Source organism: Podarcis gaigeae (assembly GCF_964106915.1).
Source record: "Podarcis gaigeae genome assembly, chromosome: 1".
NCBI lineage: Eukaryota > Metazoa > Chordata > Lepidosauria > Squamata > Lacertidae > Podarcis > Podarcis gaigeae.
This window is the reverse complement of record NC_139678.1, coordinates 41325049-41344370: the sequence shown is the minus strand read 5'-3', so window position 1 is coordinate 41344370 and position 19322 is coordinate 41325049. Positions and strand designations below refer to the sequence as shown.

The 19322-nt window shown below is 40.1% G+C and overlaps 2 protein-coding genes across 5 annotated transcripts in view; one reads left to right on the top strand and one right to left on the bottom strand.

The window, feature by feature from the left end:
- AVEN (apoptosis and caspase activation inhibitor) overlaps positions 1-19322 on the top strand; it is a 104459-nt gene that overhangs the window by 10306 nt on the left and 74831 nt on the right. For 2 of the 3 annotated variants that reach the window (XM_083745228.1, XM_083745230.1), the window contains exon 2: positions 10188-10359. In XM_083745228.1, coding sequence (XP_083601354.1) covers positions 10188-10359 — 172 coding nt within the window. Of the gene's footprint in view, positions 1-7623; positions 7768-10187; positions 10360-19322 lie in introns of those variants that run through there. The other variant, XM_083745231.1, reaches the window with a different exon arrangement.
- The window catches only part of CHRM5 (cholinergic receptor muscarinic 5), a gene marked incomplete at its 3' end in the record, with an annotated part of 56743 nt that overhangs the window by 16020 nt on the left and 21401 nt on the right, over positions 1-19322 (bottom strand). The window lies entirely within an intron of this gene.

The window sequence follows — 19322 nt, the reverse complement described above, 5'->3', positions numbered from 1 at the left end:
AAATATAGAAAGTAAAGGTAGAATTACGAACAGTGATAATTATGTTATTAAGCATAGCCATTCACAAACAATAGGGTGATGAGAAAAACTTTTGTCTCAATTGAGTCTACAACTTGATAAATTGTAATTCAGAAGTTTCCCATTACGGTGTCTCTTTGAAGCTCCCATATTCAAGTATGGCCACCTTAAGGTCCCTTATAGCAGGCATCTCCAAACTTAGCCCTCCAGATGTTTTGGGACTACAACTCCCATGATCCCTAGCTAACATGACCAGAGGTAAGGGATGATGGGAATTGTAATCCCAAAACATCTGGAGGGCCAAGTTTGGGGGTGCCTGCCTTATAGAGTATGGATGTTGAAATTTTCCCCTGCATGGTTTTTAAAATATATATATTATATCTACTAACAATTCCTCTCTGCATTCAACATATGACAAACAGAACAGACTCTGCACAAAATAATACATTGACACAAATGTGATAGCAGAAATGGCAATATCCAAATGCACTGTGGAAACATTCCAACCTCTTTGGCTACCCCTATGGAAATTCTTCCAGTTACTGTGCCCAGACCCATAGATTTGCTGTAGTGCTGTTGCATAGATTGAGGGTGATATGGGGAGCCTATATCCAATGACAGGATAATGCATGCAGAACTTTGCATTAGCATGTCAGGATTAATACACACCACCTTTGTTTGGAGTAGCCACAAATATAGCAGTAGCCATTCAGACTTCTTCTGTGGTCGTAGTCCTGTGATTTGTGGTCCTCTGAGGTGGGAAAAAGGACTACAAATGTTTTGTATTAGTAATGCAGAGGTACTCAGCTTAAAGGTAACTGTTCAAAAAGAGTGGTACTTAAATGTATTGATAGTGCAAGAATGCATCCATTTTCTGCCTTAGAAAAATGAACTGGACAATATTACTGGTTTCCTACTACATTTAACTCAATCATATCTTTTGAAGTCACAAAAAAAGGTTTCCTGGAATTAAAAGTGGTGTGTTTGTGCACACACATGGACATGTACAATAACTCAGAAGTCTGGCAAATTACTCCTGCAAGTTGAAATTCTCCTGCAAGTTGAAAGTAGCTACAAAAGACTGATTTTTTGCAGTATGGCATGACTTTATTTACAAATGAAGAAGCCCATGGCTGTATGGTCCCCCTTGTTTATTCCAAGGTGTGGGTTTTGTGAAAGGCAGACATATGCTCTTTATATTTCTGTTGGACTACTAGTAATTGGGAAGCAAGGGAAACAATGATGTTAACTCTTCATTACTTAGTTTTTTCATTTGGTGAGTCTGTGAATTCCTTAGGGAAATGCATGTTTGCACAGAAAATATTGTAGTTTTGTCTTCTCCTGTATTTTACATTACACAAGAATTTAGTGTTTTTTTGTTACTTCCTTTTATTTGTAGAAAATTCTCCTTTCATAATTTACAAATGTTAGTAAAAACTAAATTTTAAAAATAACTAATTGCCAGCAAAAATGAATAGTTAGGCATTTCTGTTTGACAGCATGGAGTTTGGACTTTGAATAAAATTTTATGATGATTGTTCCAGTTCTGTTTGCTCGGGGGGGGGGGTAAGTAGGTCAAATGCTTTACCTGCAGAAGTTCCTGGTTCAATCCCTGGCATCTCCAGATAGGGCTGGGAAAAACTGCTGTCTAAAACCCTATTGTGCCAGTGTAGAGCACCATCGATACCTAGTACTGATAGATCAATAACTGCCTTGGTTTGGAGATGGTGGCATTTTATGTACCTGTTTCTGGTATTTCTTGTGCTTTGAAAATGAGGTACTGCGTATGGAGGAGGCTTCTCTGTTGATGTAAATACTAATAAATAAATTGTGCACACAAAATCTACCGGTAAGCACTGTGATATTTTGATTCAAGGTTACAGAGTGCTTTTCGACTTGCAGGTCTGCTTTCAGAGAAACTTTGTATTAAGTCCTCTTTATAAGGCATTTTCTACAGGTGGAAATTAATTCCTGAGTACAAACAACTGTCTTTAAAGTACAGATGAATGGTGTCATTTGTGAATAGTGCATATAAGTTTAAATGTGTGACTTTTGCTGTCAAATACATGCAAGCAGGTGTCTGATCAGGGCTAGTCTGCCATGCGGCAAGGTAAAGCAGCATGCTTCAGGCTGCAACACCATGGGTGGTAGAGAAAAAGAAGAAGGCAGAAATGTCTGAATGATGCAGCAAGACTTTTTAAAAGTGTCCATACCAGAAGGGTAGCACCATTTGTACTCTGCTTACGGCAGAAAAATGTCTTGAGCCAGTACTGCATTTGATACTTAGTAGACAACCACTTGTGTATACTATGTATGTATGTATGTATGTATGTATGTATGTATGTACTGTGCCGTGCATGAAATTTGTTTTTTGTTGTTGAGGCTTGTTTTCTGATAATGAAAATAGTGGTGTGAAGCTGACTTTATATGTGTGTGAAATGGATTGAGGCAACTGTAGCCATGTATGCCCATGTGTTGGGAGGTGTGGGAGACTCCTTTGTAAATGATCCCCTAAGTGCTGGTTTTTATGTTTTTTACAACATGAGTCATTAGCCCTTTCAGCTGGTTGTGAATGAAACAGCTGAAACTAGAAAACCACGTGAATGTACATTTTCTTCTTAAAACTATTAGTTGCGTTAGTGGTCATATTTTCTATTGCTAATGTTTCTGAAGTCTGAAACCCAGGTAGCATGTAACCATGTCTCCTTACTGACATTAGGCTTAAAGGAAAACAACAACAAAGTGATGGAACCTTACAGACTAACACATTTGTTGTAGAGCATTCCAACCCCGAGATCCACTGTTCTAGATGCTCTGCTAGTGAGCAGCACCCATTGCACTGTCCAAACAGTGGCGGAGGGTTGGAGATACTCCAAGTAGATCCATTGCCAACCCTGCTGCCCTCATGTGATGGCAATGACCCTGATCTGAGTCCCATTTGCTGCAACAACTTGGGAGCTGGCACTTTCTGTCCTGCCAGTTTCAGCAATACCTTGGAAGCTACACCACTCCATCAAGTGTTGCTGCTACTAACTGAGGGTTGGATTGATCCGTTAGCATTTAATGTGCCTCAAGACTCTATGCTGTGTTTGCTGTAACACTGAACCTCAATCATTTTGTTGGTTTGTCTTTTCTGAAAATTAATTAGCAAGTGAAAGAAGCTGCAGGAGCTGTAATCTTAGTCTCTAATAGTATATATTTTAAAAGAATGAACAAAATGGTTAAAATCGGGGTTTGACAAATTTTTTAAAAAACATGTACAAGTTCTTATTTTCCATTCTTTGTAGAACAAATATGGGGTGGCCTAGGGAACAGCTGGCTTCCTAGATGTGCAAAGCAAGATTGCTGGAAGCACCGGCTGCAGTTGTGCCTCTGTTATTTATAATGTGACAAAGAAAGTGATATTTTGTTTCATTTGGGAGAGCAAGAGTATCTGTGCATATGCATTTTTCTAGCACTGCTAGCATTTCAGTTTTTCACTTGGAGCCTGAGTAATGCAAATGGTTATCCATGTGATAATGAAAGCAAAGCCACCAGATGAAGGTGTTTCAATCTTGGAGGCAAAATGGTAGTCCTGTTTAGCCGTTTTTTCAAGAGTGTACTAAATGTGTTAAGGAGTGGGACCCTCTCCTTCTGGTCGTGACCTGATGTTTCATGTTAAGTCAGACAATAGAAAACAAGAAGCAATGCTCGTACAACTGTAGTCCTTCATGTGATCAGGACCCCAGCATACAAATGTACGCACACTGGTGCTTTTCAAATTTCCTACACAGTGCGTACCGGTAGATGTTGAGGTGAGGCCCATGGGGCATGGTGATATTTGGGATGGGTGACAACAAAGCATTTGACCTCCTAACGTACATCTGGGTCTATGACTGAACAAAGCTGGGGTTCCTGTTACAGCACAGGTCAATGTTTGTTCTTCAGCTCTCATTGATCCAAATTGGCAGTTATTTTATTTGTAAAGCAGTGTTACTGGGTCTGCCCAAAAACCAAAAACCACAAATAGGACATGCAGATGAGTTGCAGATCATGATTCCTGATTTGTAGGGGGGTTGGACTAGATCACCTTTGAGATTTCTCCCAGCTTTACATTTCTATGATTCTGTGATTCTGTGTTCACAATTTAATGTTAACATGTGGCGGGAGAACTCCTCATCTGTATCCATAGGCACATTATTAGTGTTGCTTCTGTTCTGTTAACAAAATTCAGTCACCTAGTCTTTTTCTTAGTTTTCTGGAGAACCAATATATTGGTAAAAGGACAAGAAAGGACCAACTTTTTCTGTTTTATGCTCCATATGAGGTCAAAGCTAATGACCTGGTGTCCAATGTTGATGAAGTGTTTTTTGTAATTTTTTGGCCTTCCATAAATGTACACAACATAGATTAGAAAGTTGTGTGCCCACTATCTGTTTCTGTAGCTGACCTTTTTTTCTAATTAAACCTTTTACCTTTGGTAGATCTCTCTAAAGGTCACAGATGAAGGAAATAAGTGAAAGAAATCATTCTTCATTGCATGAATTGCATGAGGTGTAATATTATTGGCAGTAGGAGAATGATTGAGAAAATGTTATAAACTATCACAGTTACTGAAGGGCAGTATGGAAAGCTGTATTTATGAATGCCTTAAATGTCATAATGAAGCCAATACAACGTATGTAAACTAATGAATGCAACATATTTCCCCTTTCCTAGATTTGTTTTCTTCTGTACTGTCCAGTTTTATAATTTTGTCAGCCTTTATTAATTTAATTTCAGAAGTACTGTTTAAAATAGCTGTGTACGAGCAGCAGAAAGGCAGAAACGAACATTTTAAAGCTCAAGAAAATTGATGCTGTTCTACCTTCAGATTTTAATAACCATCTTCAGGCAAAGTCTGAAGAGAGCAATGTACAAATCCTTGAGGAGTGCTGCAACTTTAACAGTTTGGTAGTTTCTGATAAAATTGTGGTTGAGTTATTTGTACCAATGGTTACTTTCGAATGAATAGCTAATGATTAATTGGAAGGATATTGGGCTTATCTTCACAATGCGCAACTGGGAAAACAGGAAGTATAATGGAGGACAATTTAATTAATTTCAGTGAGACAACAAACTAGATTGTTTGATTTCTCATCACACCACCTCTTCTGTCAGCTGCTAGGTTGCCAAAGGAGCAACCAATATAATTTATTATGCCTGTCGTTACAAAAAGGCACAGAAATGATGTTCCTTCCCCAGCTTTTGTATTTACAGAGTAGAACTAGCATTTTGACTTGCAGCTGAGAAAAAAACAACCTGTTTCTGATTGCAAAACTAGTCACTCTCTGATACTTCACAAGAGAATGCTGGCTATATTCATTTGTGGTTTCTTCTGAATGTGTTGAGTCTAGTTATCTTGATATTTGTGAATGAGTTCTTCCCTGATTTGCCTAAAGTGTTGCCTGATGGGAATTCAGAGACACCAAAAAATAATAAGGGTTTACAGTGTAGGAGCTGAAGCAAATGCAGCCTGCGCTGGAAATGATTGGTACAAGAGGAGACTCATGAAGCCTACACAGGTATGGCGAGGAAACACTCCTATCGACTTTGTAATTCCCCATGTAGTGCATGAAAGCATTAATAAGTGGAACGAAGCTCCACAGAGGTAGTAGACAAAAAACCTGTGAATTATAAAGACAAAATAGACCGGGAAGCTCACTAAGTCCTGTTGGGTAGGATCAGTGCCTTCCCATTCAGTGTCTTTTAGCTGCCACACCTGCAGCATTTTTGAAGAATTGTATTAGGAATGGTTTTAGTCCAGGGGTCAGCAAGCTTTTTTAGCAGGGGGACAGTCCACTGTCCCTCAGACCTTGTGGGGGGCCGGACTATATTTTTGGGGGGGGAAATGAACAAATTCCTATGCCCCACAAATAACCCAGAGATGCATTTTAAATAAAAGGACACATTCTACTCATGTAAAAACACGGTGATTGCCGGACCGTCCGCGGGCTGGATTTAGAAGGCGACTGGTATGGATCTGGCCCACGGGCTATAGTTTGCCTACCTATGTTTTAGTCCTACTGTGGCTTGAGGTTAGCCTTTCAGCCAAGAGTTGTGATGGGGACAAGTGTGTGTGTAAATATATATTGATTATAAAGGTAAAGGTACCCCTGCCCGTACGGGCCAGTCTTGACAGACTCTGGGGTTGGTGCGCCCATCTCACTTAAGAGGCCAGGGGCCAGCGCTGTCTGGAGACACTTCCGGGTCACGTGGCCAGCGTGACATCGCTGCTCTGGCGAGCCAGAGCTGCACACGGAAACGCCGTTTACCTTCCCGCTGGTAAGCGGTCCCTATTTATCTACTTGCACCCGGAGGTGCTTTCGAACTGCTAGGTTGGCAGGCGCTGGGACCGAGCAGCGGGAGCGCGCCCCGCCGCAGGGATTCGAACCGCCGACCTTTCGATCGGCAAGTCCTAGGCGCTGAGGCTTTAACCCACAGCGCCACCTGCGTCCCATATTGATTATAGTGACTAATAAAACAAACAAAAAAATTGAATATATATGTAAACTGAGTAGCACTGTCTCTGGAACGTCTCAGTGGTTGGGGAGTTGATAAAAATTATGTACTCTTCCAAGGAACTTAAGGCAACATAGCCAAGACTTGCTTATTTAATTCCTATAACATGTGGAGAAGGTTAGATTGAGAAATAGAAAGTAGTCCAAAGTCACCAAGTCATATTTGTTCATTGAAGTGAATTTGAACATTGGTTCAGCTTATCCACTACACCATTCCTCATATATGATTGTAGTGGTCTGCTGTGGGTACATTCGTACACCCCAGTCTTCAGTGGTGTATCTGATTGCACGATAGGTACAACAAGATGCCTGTTTGATACTGCACTCTGTTGTATTATACCTATGTTCCTTTCTCCCACATTGGTGCAGTAAAATTTCCAGTTTATGCATTTCATTCTCCGTTTTTATTTAGCTCCTGTAGTAAAATGTATTTTGTTAAATATTTATAGTTGACCTTTTATACATATTTTGTGAAAATGGGAAAATTACTAATCCCTGTTAGGTTCTTTCAATTGTTGTCATCTAAGCTCATAAAACCCAGCTGTGTTTTTAAAAGTATATATATTTTTAAAAGTGGAAAGCAGTGGCAACACTGACAATAGGAGGCAAACAAGAACAGTTGGGGGAAAGGTTATTTTACTCTTCTATCTTTCATAACTACTGCACTAATAAAGGCAAATTATATTCTAAGGCATGAGTATATTTAAAATAAATGTGAACTCTGCATTTATGAAACTATTTGGAGCAGGCTTCGAATGTGAATACTGCATTTTCAGTCCTTGAAGTATGTAATGAAATTACAAATTGCAAGCACTTGCAATTTAGGTATATCCACTCAAATGTAGAAATCAGTGAATTTGTGGAATTGGTCTGCACTATTTTACATTGCTATGAGAATTCCATAGTTTAATTCATGCTGAAATAGAGAAAAATGGACCACTATGCGGTCATAGATATTTTTCCACTGTTATTTCCATATGCAGAAAATTGTGTTTTGATTTAATCTTACTGTAAGTATGGGGTTGTGGGTAGAACCATCTGGTTGCTAGGACAACCCTGGAATGTTCATTCAAAAGCTAGCAGCTTGGAGTGGGTGGAAAACCAGTAGAACTTGTCAGTTACAATTGGCTTGTTGGAGACAGAATGCAAGGATATTGGTGCTGGAGGTCTATTCAGATGTGATTTTTAAGGATAGGTTACCATTAAAATGGTAAATGGTTTGATTGCTGTGGATTTTTAGTTTCTGACGAATAGTTTAAACCGTGACTTAAGATGAAGTTTACAAGAATTCAAATTAATACTTAGCAACTAGGTCTGAAAAACCTAACAGCAGTCTTAGACATGTCTGCATGTCTACACAGAAGTAAATGCCTTTTTTCCCAAGTGGGCTTACTACTAGGTATAGTAGTAATAAAATGATAATAAAATGAATTTTATTAAGGTACTTTTAATGTAACCCAGTTAAAACAGTTGAATTTTTAATTTATTGTTGCACCTAAAAAGAGTGACCATTGGCTAAAATATGCAAATAGGAGGATGGAAGATGGTAATGTTTCTGAATATGGAACATCTGGGGATCTTCATTAATTGATGACTAAATTACTGCTAACCATGGTAGACACCAATACTGTTGTGATGAAGGTTGAATTGAAAGCCAAAAGCCCTTGTTCCCTCACCTCTGAACTTTGGCAAAACTTAATATGAATCAACTTGAATATATTCCTATTGGTGTGTTTGTATGTATACTAAGATAGCAGTAGCTGACTTCAGCGTTCAGGTGCCACACCTTCTGTTCTGTCAACATTGCTAACTTGGCTTACTCATCACGAGCCCTTAAGTTGATGATATGAAAACACTTTACTGATAGGGTAGGTGACTGCTGTTTGCTCACATACAGCAACTTACCACTAGCTTTCAACAGATCTAGAAGTGTGCTTGACAAAAAAGTCTTCAGACATAAGATCTGTTCCCTTCTATCACAGTGAATGATTCCCTGGGGTTTTAATTTTGGTGGGGAAAGTATTGATTTCCTTCACTGAATAATTTGCTTTTTGGTTAGTTGGAGTAAATGTTGTAGCCCATCAATCTTATTTAGTGGTGAAGAATGTGAACTGTGAGCCATAAACTCATTTCAGGGCTTAGTCAAGCCCGCTGTCACCTCTTATCTCCAGCCTTTGTCTCCGTCAAGAATGTGAGCATAGTATTAGTGGTTATGGTGTAAAATGGTAATGATTAGTCCCGGCAATGTATTGATACATCATCCAGGACCAGTATGAGGGCCAGACCCCGATGGTGGCTTTACTTGCTGCTATATTGCGGGTGAAACGGATGCTGCTCCTGAGTCCTTCTGCTAGCAGTGCCACTTGCAACATTGGGTTGCTGGTAGCAGAGGGACTTTGGAGCAGCGGCGGTTTCACCATTGCTCTGCCCCTCATGCCACAGAGGGAGGAGCAAGCTGTATCACAGCCTAGGAGAAGAGAAATAGTTATGAGCTATTTTCACTGTTTGCTCCAAATTTTGGAGGACCCTGGGGCAATATGTCCTCAGGAAGAGAGCTCCGTGGGTAGAAGTACTGTTTCACTGCTTTCTCTAAGAACCCACCGTAAGCAAATCTGTAATAGGAGCAAAGAATTTGAGGGAAAAGATCTAAGTGAACTTAGGCTATCCAGGCTATCTAGCGTGTAGCTTAAGTTGATAGCTTGCTATGTTTATGATGAGGAAAAGGAGAAAGAAATTAATTTCCAGATTAATGAAGATAAAGATGTTTAGACTATGGGGTATAAAGAGGCACAGAGCAGAATAATCTGACTCACTGACTTCCTATCCTCAGCTAGTTGCCAAGTGCTTGTTATGAGCATGTTCTCCCACATTTCTTCTGCATAGGTCAAGGAATGGTTTTCCATTTAAAGCAAGAGATTAGCAGCTGCTAACAGATTTCAGTTAGCATCATATTCTTGTTGTATGTTTAATTCCTGTAGATAATTTATAATACAATCTGGACATTAAAAAGGAACAGTAAATGGTTGAAAAATAGTTTGAGAAAGTGGGGTGTTGATGATGATGATGATTATTATTTTATTATTATTTGTACCTCACCCATCTGGCTGTGTTTCCCCAGCCACTCTGGGCGGCTTCCAACAAAGATTAAAAATACATTAAAATGTCACACATTAAAAACTTCCCTTCAGATGTCCTCTAAATGTCAGTACCATGGAATAAACCTTGGCCCAGGGTTAAACCTTGCTTTAAACTTTAACTGTGAAAGAGCATGAAGCCTGGTGGCACACAACTGAATGTAAGGTGGTATAATAAATGGGCTACCAGATTTTTTGGTATCCATTACAGTCTTAAAATTGAAGAGAGGATAAATGTAAATCCCCTAGATCAGCTGTTTACTATGACACTAGGACAGTGTTGCCATGAAGTTTGGTGTCTCAGACAGATACAGTAATGCAGGTTCTAAGTACTGACATGCCAAGGCAGGTAATCTGGACATGCCTACTAAATGAAATGTTAAATTGGGACATTGATATAAGGTAGCTGTCTTAGTTTTTCAGAAAACAAAACACAGATTAAAAGAAAAGGCTTATTAAAGCTCTTCTTCAATCTTCTTGCTGCTACATGTCATAGGCCTCGGCTGATCTTGAGTCACAAGAAGAGGAAAAAGAAGAACAAGGAAGTTATTCAAGAAGAAAAGTAGTTTCCAACTGGCACCGTTATGAAGATACTGAGAAAGAAACACAAAATGACAATGGTGAATCACAGCGTGGGACAGACTTCAGTGTTTTGCTTAGCTCAGCAGGTAAGCAAGAGAAATCACAAACAGCATTTAATTATATATGTTACATATTTGTCTCCTCATAAAGGCATTTGGAAAGCCTCATTTTTGCTGCTGGTAATGGAATTCTCGACAAGAAGACTGATTTTATAATTCGCTAGTTAAAAGCCTATGGGCAGTGTTATAACAATAAGGGGGAGAGCATAGGAAGCTGCTTTATAGCAAGCTAGGCCATTGGTCCATTTATCTTAGCATCATCTGCACCACTGGTCTTCAACTAATGAGTGCATTGCAGCCAGATGCAAGATGGGTCACAACAGGAGCACTACCATCATACAAGTATATGGTAAAAGATTAAGAAGTAAATCCCCCAATGCATATTTGAGTTAAAAGTGGACTCTGAATCTGAAAAAGATGGAAGATACCTGATCTACAGTGACTGGCAATGGTTGTTCAGGGTTTCTGACAAGTTGTTTCCAGTGCTCCACCACTGAGCTACCGTCCCCTAATGATTTTATTTATTTATTCTATTTAGATAAGATCCTATATCAAGATAGGGATGTGTAGCAGCTTTGTGTTGGGGCTGAATAACTAGGTGAGTCAGGTGATTTGGAGTGATTTTACTCCTCTCAGTCACACCATGATGTCAACAAAGTGACCCAAGTTGGATCAGGGCCTCCATAAACCTTTGCGCTGGACTATGGATTCTGTATTCTACTTTTTTTGCAAACTGCAACTCTGTTTTTTTGCTAAACTCTTGAAGTCTGAGAACCACAGTCTATCAGACTTACCAATACTTGCTATACAGATGCCAACATATCCAACAATTTTAGCAAAAAGGGAGAACCTGGATGTGCACTTTGGACACATTAATACCACATGGGCTCAACTTATAGGGCAGTACAGCATTGCTTAGTTTCAGCAAAATGAAAGCTGTCTGAGCATTCCATCCTCAAAGCTCTATAACTAATGAAAATGGCTGCCAACACGTTTTGCTATAAGAATTGGAAATTTATTTTTTGTTAGTCATTGATGTGTGTGTGTATACACATACATAGACCTTTTTGTGACAGTACTCAGTGGTACAGAGTATTAGCACCCATGACACCTTTATCAATATATGAGTACTAGCACCCTTTTTAAAAAAACCAAAAACCAAAAAAGCACTCTCTGGGTGTGGGCAAATTCATTCTGCTGTGGGCTGTTGCGAGCTGCAGTCCTATTATGTCTGTGTAGGTTTGTATATGGGGACGCGGGTGGCGCTGTGGGTAAAACCTCAGCGCCTAGAACTTGCCGATTGCATGGTTGGCGGTTCGAATCCCCGTGGCAGGGTGAGCTCCCATTGTTGGGTCCCAGCTCCTGCCCACCTAGCAGTTTGAAAGCACCCTTAAGTGCAAGTAGATAAATAGGTACCGCTTTATAATGGGAAGGTAAGTGGCGTTCCATGTGCTGCTCTGGTGCCGGTTCGCCAGAGCAGCTTCGTCACGCTGGCCATGTGACCCAGAAGTGTCTGCGGATAGCACTGGCTCCCGGCCTCTAGAGTGAGATGAGCGCACAACCCTAGGGTCTGGAAAGACTGGCCCGTATGGGCAGGGGTACCTTTACCTTTACCTTTAGGCTTGTATAGTTCCAGTAAGCCTTTCAAGTCTTTCAACCTTGATGGCAGAAAGTGAGGAGGAATTAAAGAATCTTTTAATGAAGGTGAAAGAGGAGAGCGCAAAATATGGTCTGAAGCTCAACATCAAAAAAACAAAGATCATGGCCACTGGTCCCATCACCTCCTGGCAAATAGAAGGGGAAGAAATGGAGGTACTGAGAGATTTTACTTTCTTGGGCTCCATGATTACTGCAGATGGTGACAGCAGTCACGAAATTAAAAGACGCCTGCTCCTTGGCAGAAAGGCGATGGCAAACTTAGACAGTATCTTAAAAAGCAGAGACATCACCTTGCCAACAAAGGTCCATATAGTTAAAGCCATGCTTTTTCCAGTAGTGATGTATGGAAGTGAGAGCTGGACAATAAAGAAAGCTGATCGCCAAAGAATTGATGCTTTTGAATTCTGGTGCTGGAGGAGACTCTTGAGAGTCCCATGGACTGCAAGAAGATCAAACGTATCCATTCTGAAGGAAATCAGCCCTGAGTGCTCACTGGAAGGACAGATTGTGAAGCTGAGGCTCCAATACTTTGGCCACCTCATGAGAAGAGAAGACTCCCTGGAAAAGACCCTGATGTTAGGAAAGATTGAGGGCACAAGGAGAAGGGGATGACAGAGGATGAGATGGTTGGGATGGTGTTCTCGAAGCTACAAACATGGGTCTGACCAAACTGCGGGAGGCAGTGGAAGACAGGAGTGCCTGGCGTGCTCTGGTCCATGGGGTCACAAAGAGTCGGACATGACTAAACGACTAAACAACAACAACATCCTTTCAAGTAGTTTAAAGGCAGGCTTACCCTAGCTCTGACAGTGTCTTGGACTGTACCCACTGACAGTTCCGTATTACAGCTTTGCATGTGTATGTTTGAATGTTACGCCTAATTCTTGGTCTATCATCTGAGACAACCTTTTCTTTCATTTGGGCTTTATTTCTGGTAAATAAATCATGGCATGGTGTAATAAATCATGTGCTGTTGTTCATCTGAGGTTGTATTTACCTAATTTTAGGACATGCTAAGGAACAGATGATTGTTATTATGTCCTAATATGTAAAACCACAAAATTCAAAGAGGGTAAACCTCTTTTCTCCCCACGATTGTAATCAGCTTCAGTGTATTTAACTGAGAGTACATCTATGTGAAGATGAAAATAGCATTTTTTTTTTAGTTTGAAGTATTCATACTTTTCCAAGTTCTTTAGGAACATTTAGAAGTAGAACTAGAGCATTAATGGGTAACAAAAAGGCTAGTGACTTTGGTATGTGACAGTTTCTAAACAATTTTGTTTGCATGAACTCCATGTGTGATCTTGCATCTGAAAGTCTAATCAGTCTTGGTTAGCATCATTATATTCAGGTCTTATTCAGGTCATACCTTGAAAAGAAGTAGATTGTTAATGTGTGCATATTGCAAAACTTGAAACATAATTTATTTTAGTACATTTCACTTTTATCTTTTTTTAAAAAAATGAATCTACTACAAAATGTGAAATCTTGTGAAGATGGCTTTCAAATTTGTATCTAGATTTCTCTGAAACACTTAAAAATATTAGAGGTGAATCATTCAGGTATTGAATATTTGCTGTTTTGAGAGTCCTGTTGTGCTGAGAATGCAGAGGAGAAAAGTAATAAATAGTATTGATGGGTGGGTGGAATTGATGCACACTATATGTGACACTAAAAAAAAAGTTACATTTATACTTAGCTAGAACAATTTGTTTGAATTTTATTACAGTATAATTTTCTCTGCAAAAATAAAATATATAGAGTCTTGGGCATTGTTAGTTCTTTGTTATTCATTGTGATTTAGGAAATACATAACTAGAGATATAGTGCTAATAAGCATTTTTCAAAATGGATTACTGAATTTCTGTTTGAGGCAGGTGTCCTTAATGAGGCATGGAGATGAGAGATGAGCTCCTCCCCACATGAAACAACTCTACCCTGTCAGCCCAGTACAGGGTATTGCATGCCATATTGAACTGTGCTTTGCACACCAAGTGTCCATGACAACTTCATTCTTCTTTTTTTTTTGCTTCTATGGGTCTTCTTGCTAGGGACCTAAAATAAATGCTATGTTGATCAAGGTCACATACTTTCCCTCTTTTCCTTTCATCTAGCAACTGCAGGCTGATGACAAGTGAGTGCCATCATTTTATTTTTGAATTATGTATTATATTAGGTTTCATCTTGCAATTTTTTTGGAACCTTGACTTGTAGTGGAAAGCAGGGCGCTTAGTAGGAGGCTGATGAGATACCAGTAAGGGGTGTGGTATATTCGATTGGTGTTTTGCTTTTCTGAATGATTTTTAGGCTGTATTCCATTGTAAGCCATTTTTAGCACTTATTTGCAAAGGCAGTATAATTTTTTAAAAAAATATATTTTGGAAGAAGAGGTGGATGGAGGCCCATGGTTGCAATCCAAAAGCCCTTAGAAATAAATAGTGCACATGCAGTTGATGTTAAACTGTTTCGGATGTAACAAGCAGTGAAGGGCTCCATATCAGTGATTCCGGGTGAAGCTCCTTAGGTATTTTTGAAGGTGACAAGTTGTCAAACAGAATATAGGCAGGTGTAGCTCTCTTGCATGCATGAGAAACAGAGGCCTCTATTGTAGCAATGCTTAAAGGTAGAGAATCCTACTGTCCTTTTAGACTTGGTCATCCTAGTTGGGGAGTAGTAACTGACAGCTCAGTTCAGTTTCCAGAGACTTTCCGGCTGGCCCTACTATTCACCCATTTTCTCCCTTACAAGTCAAGATGTAGCAAGCAAAGGCATTACCACCACTTCTACCTTCTTTCCTTATGCACTTCTGTCTTGTTTCCCCTATAGGTCTGTGCCTTGGCTTATGTAAGAAAGTGAACAGCCGACAGGCACAAGGAGAGAACTTTAACTGTCTGTGTCTTGGCTGGTGTAGAAATTAGTCTGTGAATGGAGCCAGTATTGCTAGCCCTTCAGTGTGTTCAATTCAATGTGTTGTGCATGATTAAAAGTTGTTGGTCAGGACACTAACAAGAATACAGAAAAACCACCTTCCATTGGTACTCCTCTTTTTCCTTATGGTTGATGGTAGCCTAGTTCAGGTGAAGTATTCCCCTGTTTTATTGGTATAGAATGACGGGGGGGGGGGCTAACCTGTGCTCTCTTCCTGTGATTGGTCATACTGACTGGGACTGATGGAAATTTTGTTCAGTAGCATCTGGTAGACCATAGGTTAGCTATCCCTGACCTAGAAATAAGTCCGGCAACTGCACACTTCCTCCTCCTCTCATGAGCAAATATAAAAAAGAATGGAAAATGTTTATTGCATATTTACAAAAGGATTGTAAAGAAGTTAGCAGCATAGTAGGTTTTTTAAAAAACACTTGTAATATTAAGGATACTGTTTAAAATTGAACCAGGGCAGTCTTAATATTGTAAGCCAGTTTGCTTGAAATAAATATGGGGATGATTTTTCTACACCTTGGAGGAGACAAATCCCATTTTGCCAACAGGCTGTCCTACTCTCTCTCCTGGTTGGCTGGTGCTGTCTTTGGGAAACACACAAATTCTAAAAAAAATCTCTGTGCCCACCCCCAATAATTTTTTTCTCTGTGAGGAAGAATTCTTACATTTTGGCATCTGTGCAACCAAAAATAAAGTCACGAGGATATTTTTATTTATAACTTTCTACAAATATATCTTATAATTGAACAGGCTATTAGAGATATATGTCTACAGTTGAACTAATTTTACTATTATTTTCTTTTTAAAGTAAATAAAGCCTAATAAATGTATTTCATCTGTGTGTTTTTCAGCTGCTATAAAACATTTGAATGATGTCAGAATATAAACTTGGATTGTCCTAGCCTTGTAGACGTAATTTAACTTAATGAAAATTTGAAAGGTCAACATTTAGTGCTTAATTAAATGAGGATCTGATATTAAAAATCCCTCTAGATTTAAAGAAGTGTTAATGTTTATTACAAATTGGTACTTAAGTGAATTTTTTCAGGACATGTAGCATTTTCATTCAGGAAATTGAAGCAGAAATGTGTCGTGTTTTTGATTGTTTAGCAGACATGATTTAATGTTTTATAGTGTGTCGTTTCTTGCTTAGTATCATCAATCTCTTTTCAATCATGTGCATAAGGCCATGTGTTCTCCTAAAGCACTTACTTTGACTAATTCCCATGACTTCATTTTGATTACAGTGGTACCTCGGGTTACAGGTGCTTCGGGTTACAGGTGCTTTGGGTTACAAACTCCGCTAACCAGGAAGTGGTTGCTCCAGGTTAAGAACTTTGCCCCAGGATAAGAACGGAAATTGTGCACCAGCGGTACAGCGTCAGCAGGAGACCCCATTAGCGAAAGCGCGCCTCAGGTTAAGAACCGTTTCAGGTTAAGAACGGACCTCTGGAACGAATTAAGTTCTTAACCCGAGGTACCACTGTACTTAAGAACATAAGACGAGCCTGCTAAGCTAGGCAAACAGCCCATCTAGTCCAGCAGCCTGTTCTCACAGTGGCCAACCAGTTGCCTGTGGTAAACTCACAAGCAGGATCAAAGCACAAGAGCACTCTTCCATCCTGTGGTTTCTAGCAACTGGTATTCAGAAGTATTGCTGCCTCCAACTGTGAAAGCAGAGCATGCGATCATAGCTAGTAGCCACTGATAATCATTACTTGTGAGTAATGATTTTAAGATGGTGAACTTTACATTTCAAGTGAGGTGCTTCTGCCTTTATACAATTGAAACATATCACTTAAGGAAAAATACCTTATATATTTTCTAAAGGGGTAAGAGTTGCTGTGGGCCAGGGCAAAGTGGACCCGGTAGTGGGAGTGCAATAATAACATCAACAAAGGACACTGGACAACGGTGTTGGGAATAAAAGGGCCACAACTTTACTGATTCCAGGTGTCAGATGGTTTGGTGTAGGCATTGGGTGTGACTGGCTTTTATACTCAGGGTGCAGGGAAGAATTTCTCACTCAGGTCTGTTCCCCAGCCATTCCCCCCAGCTCATCTGTGATTGGCCGGTGAGCCATGCAAGCAAGTGCCTGGCTGCTGGCTCAGTGAGAGGAATCAGAAGTGCCCTCTCCTACCATGCCAAAGGTGAGGAAGGGAGGCCAACTCCACCGTGGCTGTTCTGGGGCCACAACTGCTGCTCCTCGTGAGTCTCAGCGGAAATGTGAACCATGTGTGGCTTAGTAAGCATTGCCCATGCAGCAGTCAATACCTGCTTCTGCAATAATTTCCACCTATATATAGTACTATCTATCTATTTATATATCTGTCCATTCATTCTCTGATACATGTGTGTGTATGCTTGGAGCTGCTTATAGCCAAGGGCAGCCCTAGGGATCTACCACTTCTACCACTGGCTTATTCATTTGTAAAAGAAGGGGGGGGGGGTAGAATCATTTGAGTAGGCCTACATGACCTGTGACCAAATAAGTCAAATACAGGCCACTAGCCAAGAAATAGCAACAACCTCAGATATGCAGATGACACAACCTTGCTGGCAGAAAGTGAGGAGGAATTAAAGAACCTTTTAATGAGGGTGAAAGGGGAGAGCGCAAAATATGGTCTGTAGCTCAACATCAAAAAAACAAAGATCATGGCCACTGGGCCCATCACCTCCTGGCAAATAGAAGGGGAAGAAATGGAGGCAGTGAGAGATTTTACTTTCTTGGGCTCCATGATCACTGCAGAAGGTGACCTCAGCCACGAAATTAAAAGACGCCTGCTTCTTGGGAGAAAAGCAATGACCAACCTAGACAGCATCTTAAAAAGCAGAGACATCACCTTGCCAACAAAGGTCCGTATAGTAAAAGCTATGGTTTTCCCAGTAGTGATGTATGGAAGTGAGAGCTAGACCATAAAGAAAGCTGATCGCCGAAGAATTGATGCTTTTGAATTATGGTGCTGGAGGAGACTCTTGAGAGTCCCATGGACTGCAAGAAGATCAAACGTATCCATTCTGAAGGAAATCAGCCCTGAGTGCTCACTGGAAGGACAGATTGTGAAGCTGAGGCTCCAATACTTTGGCCACCTCATGAGAAGAGAAGACTCCCTGGAAAAGACCCTGATGTTGGGAAAGATGGAGGGCACAAGGAGAAGGGAACGGCAGAGGACGAGATGGTGGGACAGTGTTCTCGAAGCTACCAGCATGAGTTTGACCAAACTGTGGGAAGCAGTGGAAGACAAGAGTGCCTGGTGTGCTCTGGTCCATGGGGTCACGAAGAGTCGGACACGATTAAACGACTAAACAACAACAAGCCAAGTATGGCAGCTCACCAGGGGTTAATAAACCTGCTTCTTCCACCTGCTCGCACTATAAAAATGAGGGTGTTGCCAAGCAGGCCATTATGCAGAGATAGCAAACTGTGTGTGGTCACCAGTTGTGCAGATCTGGTTTTCAGCATTGCAGTTAATCATGACTTGTCATTTCAGCTAGGTCCTGTGTTAAGGATTGTTTTTTTAGTTTTCCATGTATTTGCCTGATTTAGGACATTGTGTATTTTATAATAGATTCCTTTCTAATTTATTGATGATTGTTGTTGTTTTATTACTACTAATACCCTTGATCATCACTTATCTAATATTTGTGCTATTGAAATTCAGCGAGGTTCCATTTCGGTGTATTAAATCCTTTATTTATGGGGAACATGAAATTTACCATCCTCTGAAATTTAATTACTTGCATAATCACATTTTCTTTCAGTGTTTTTTATGCATCATGACTCAAATATGAGATTGTGGTAGAAGATGCTGTTACATCTGAATGCTGTGGTCTTTCGGTGCAGAATAATAATTAGCTCAGTTCACAATACCACAAAATACTGTTTGGAACTGGAGACACAGCTTTAAAGCAGCAACATCGTTGTAGATATTGTGGAGTCTCCAACTCTAGTTTTATTAATTCCTTTATCAAGTCTCTTATTTTTGTTTTGGTACTTGACATCCTGATCCTAATAAAATGCTTGGCAGTGATGCATCCATGTCAGGATTACTGGCACCCTAAGTAGTAGATATTTCCTGCTGTTCTGTGCATTAGTTCCAGGCTGCAGTGAAATGTGAGAAGGCAGTGGATTTCAAACTGCCACAGAACCTTTCCACACAGAGTTGTCTTTCAAAGAAGCCCAAAGAAGCACTAAATATTCTAATAAGAATAAATAATATGTTTCACGACTAATACTCGGGGTATTATTTTTTCTTATCCAGAGGTGATCCCTATAAGTCGTAGCAGATCCCAGGCCTATTATGTGGAGTAGGAGGTTCTATGCGCATATCTCTTATTCTGATCAAGCCCGACCCCTCAGAACACTAAGCTGCTCTGACCCTAACAGT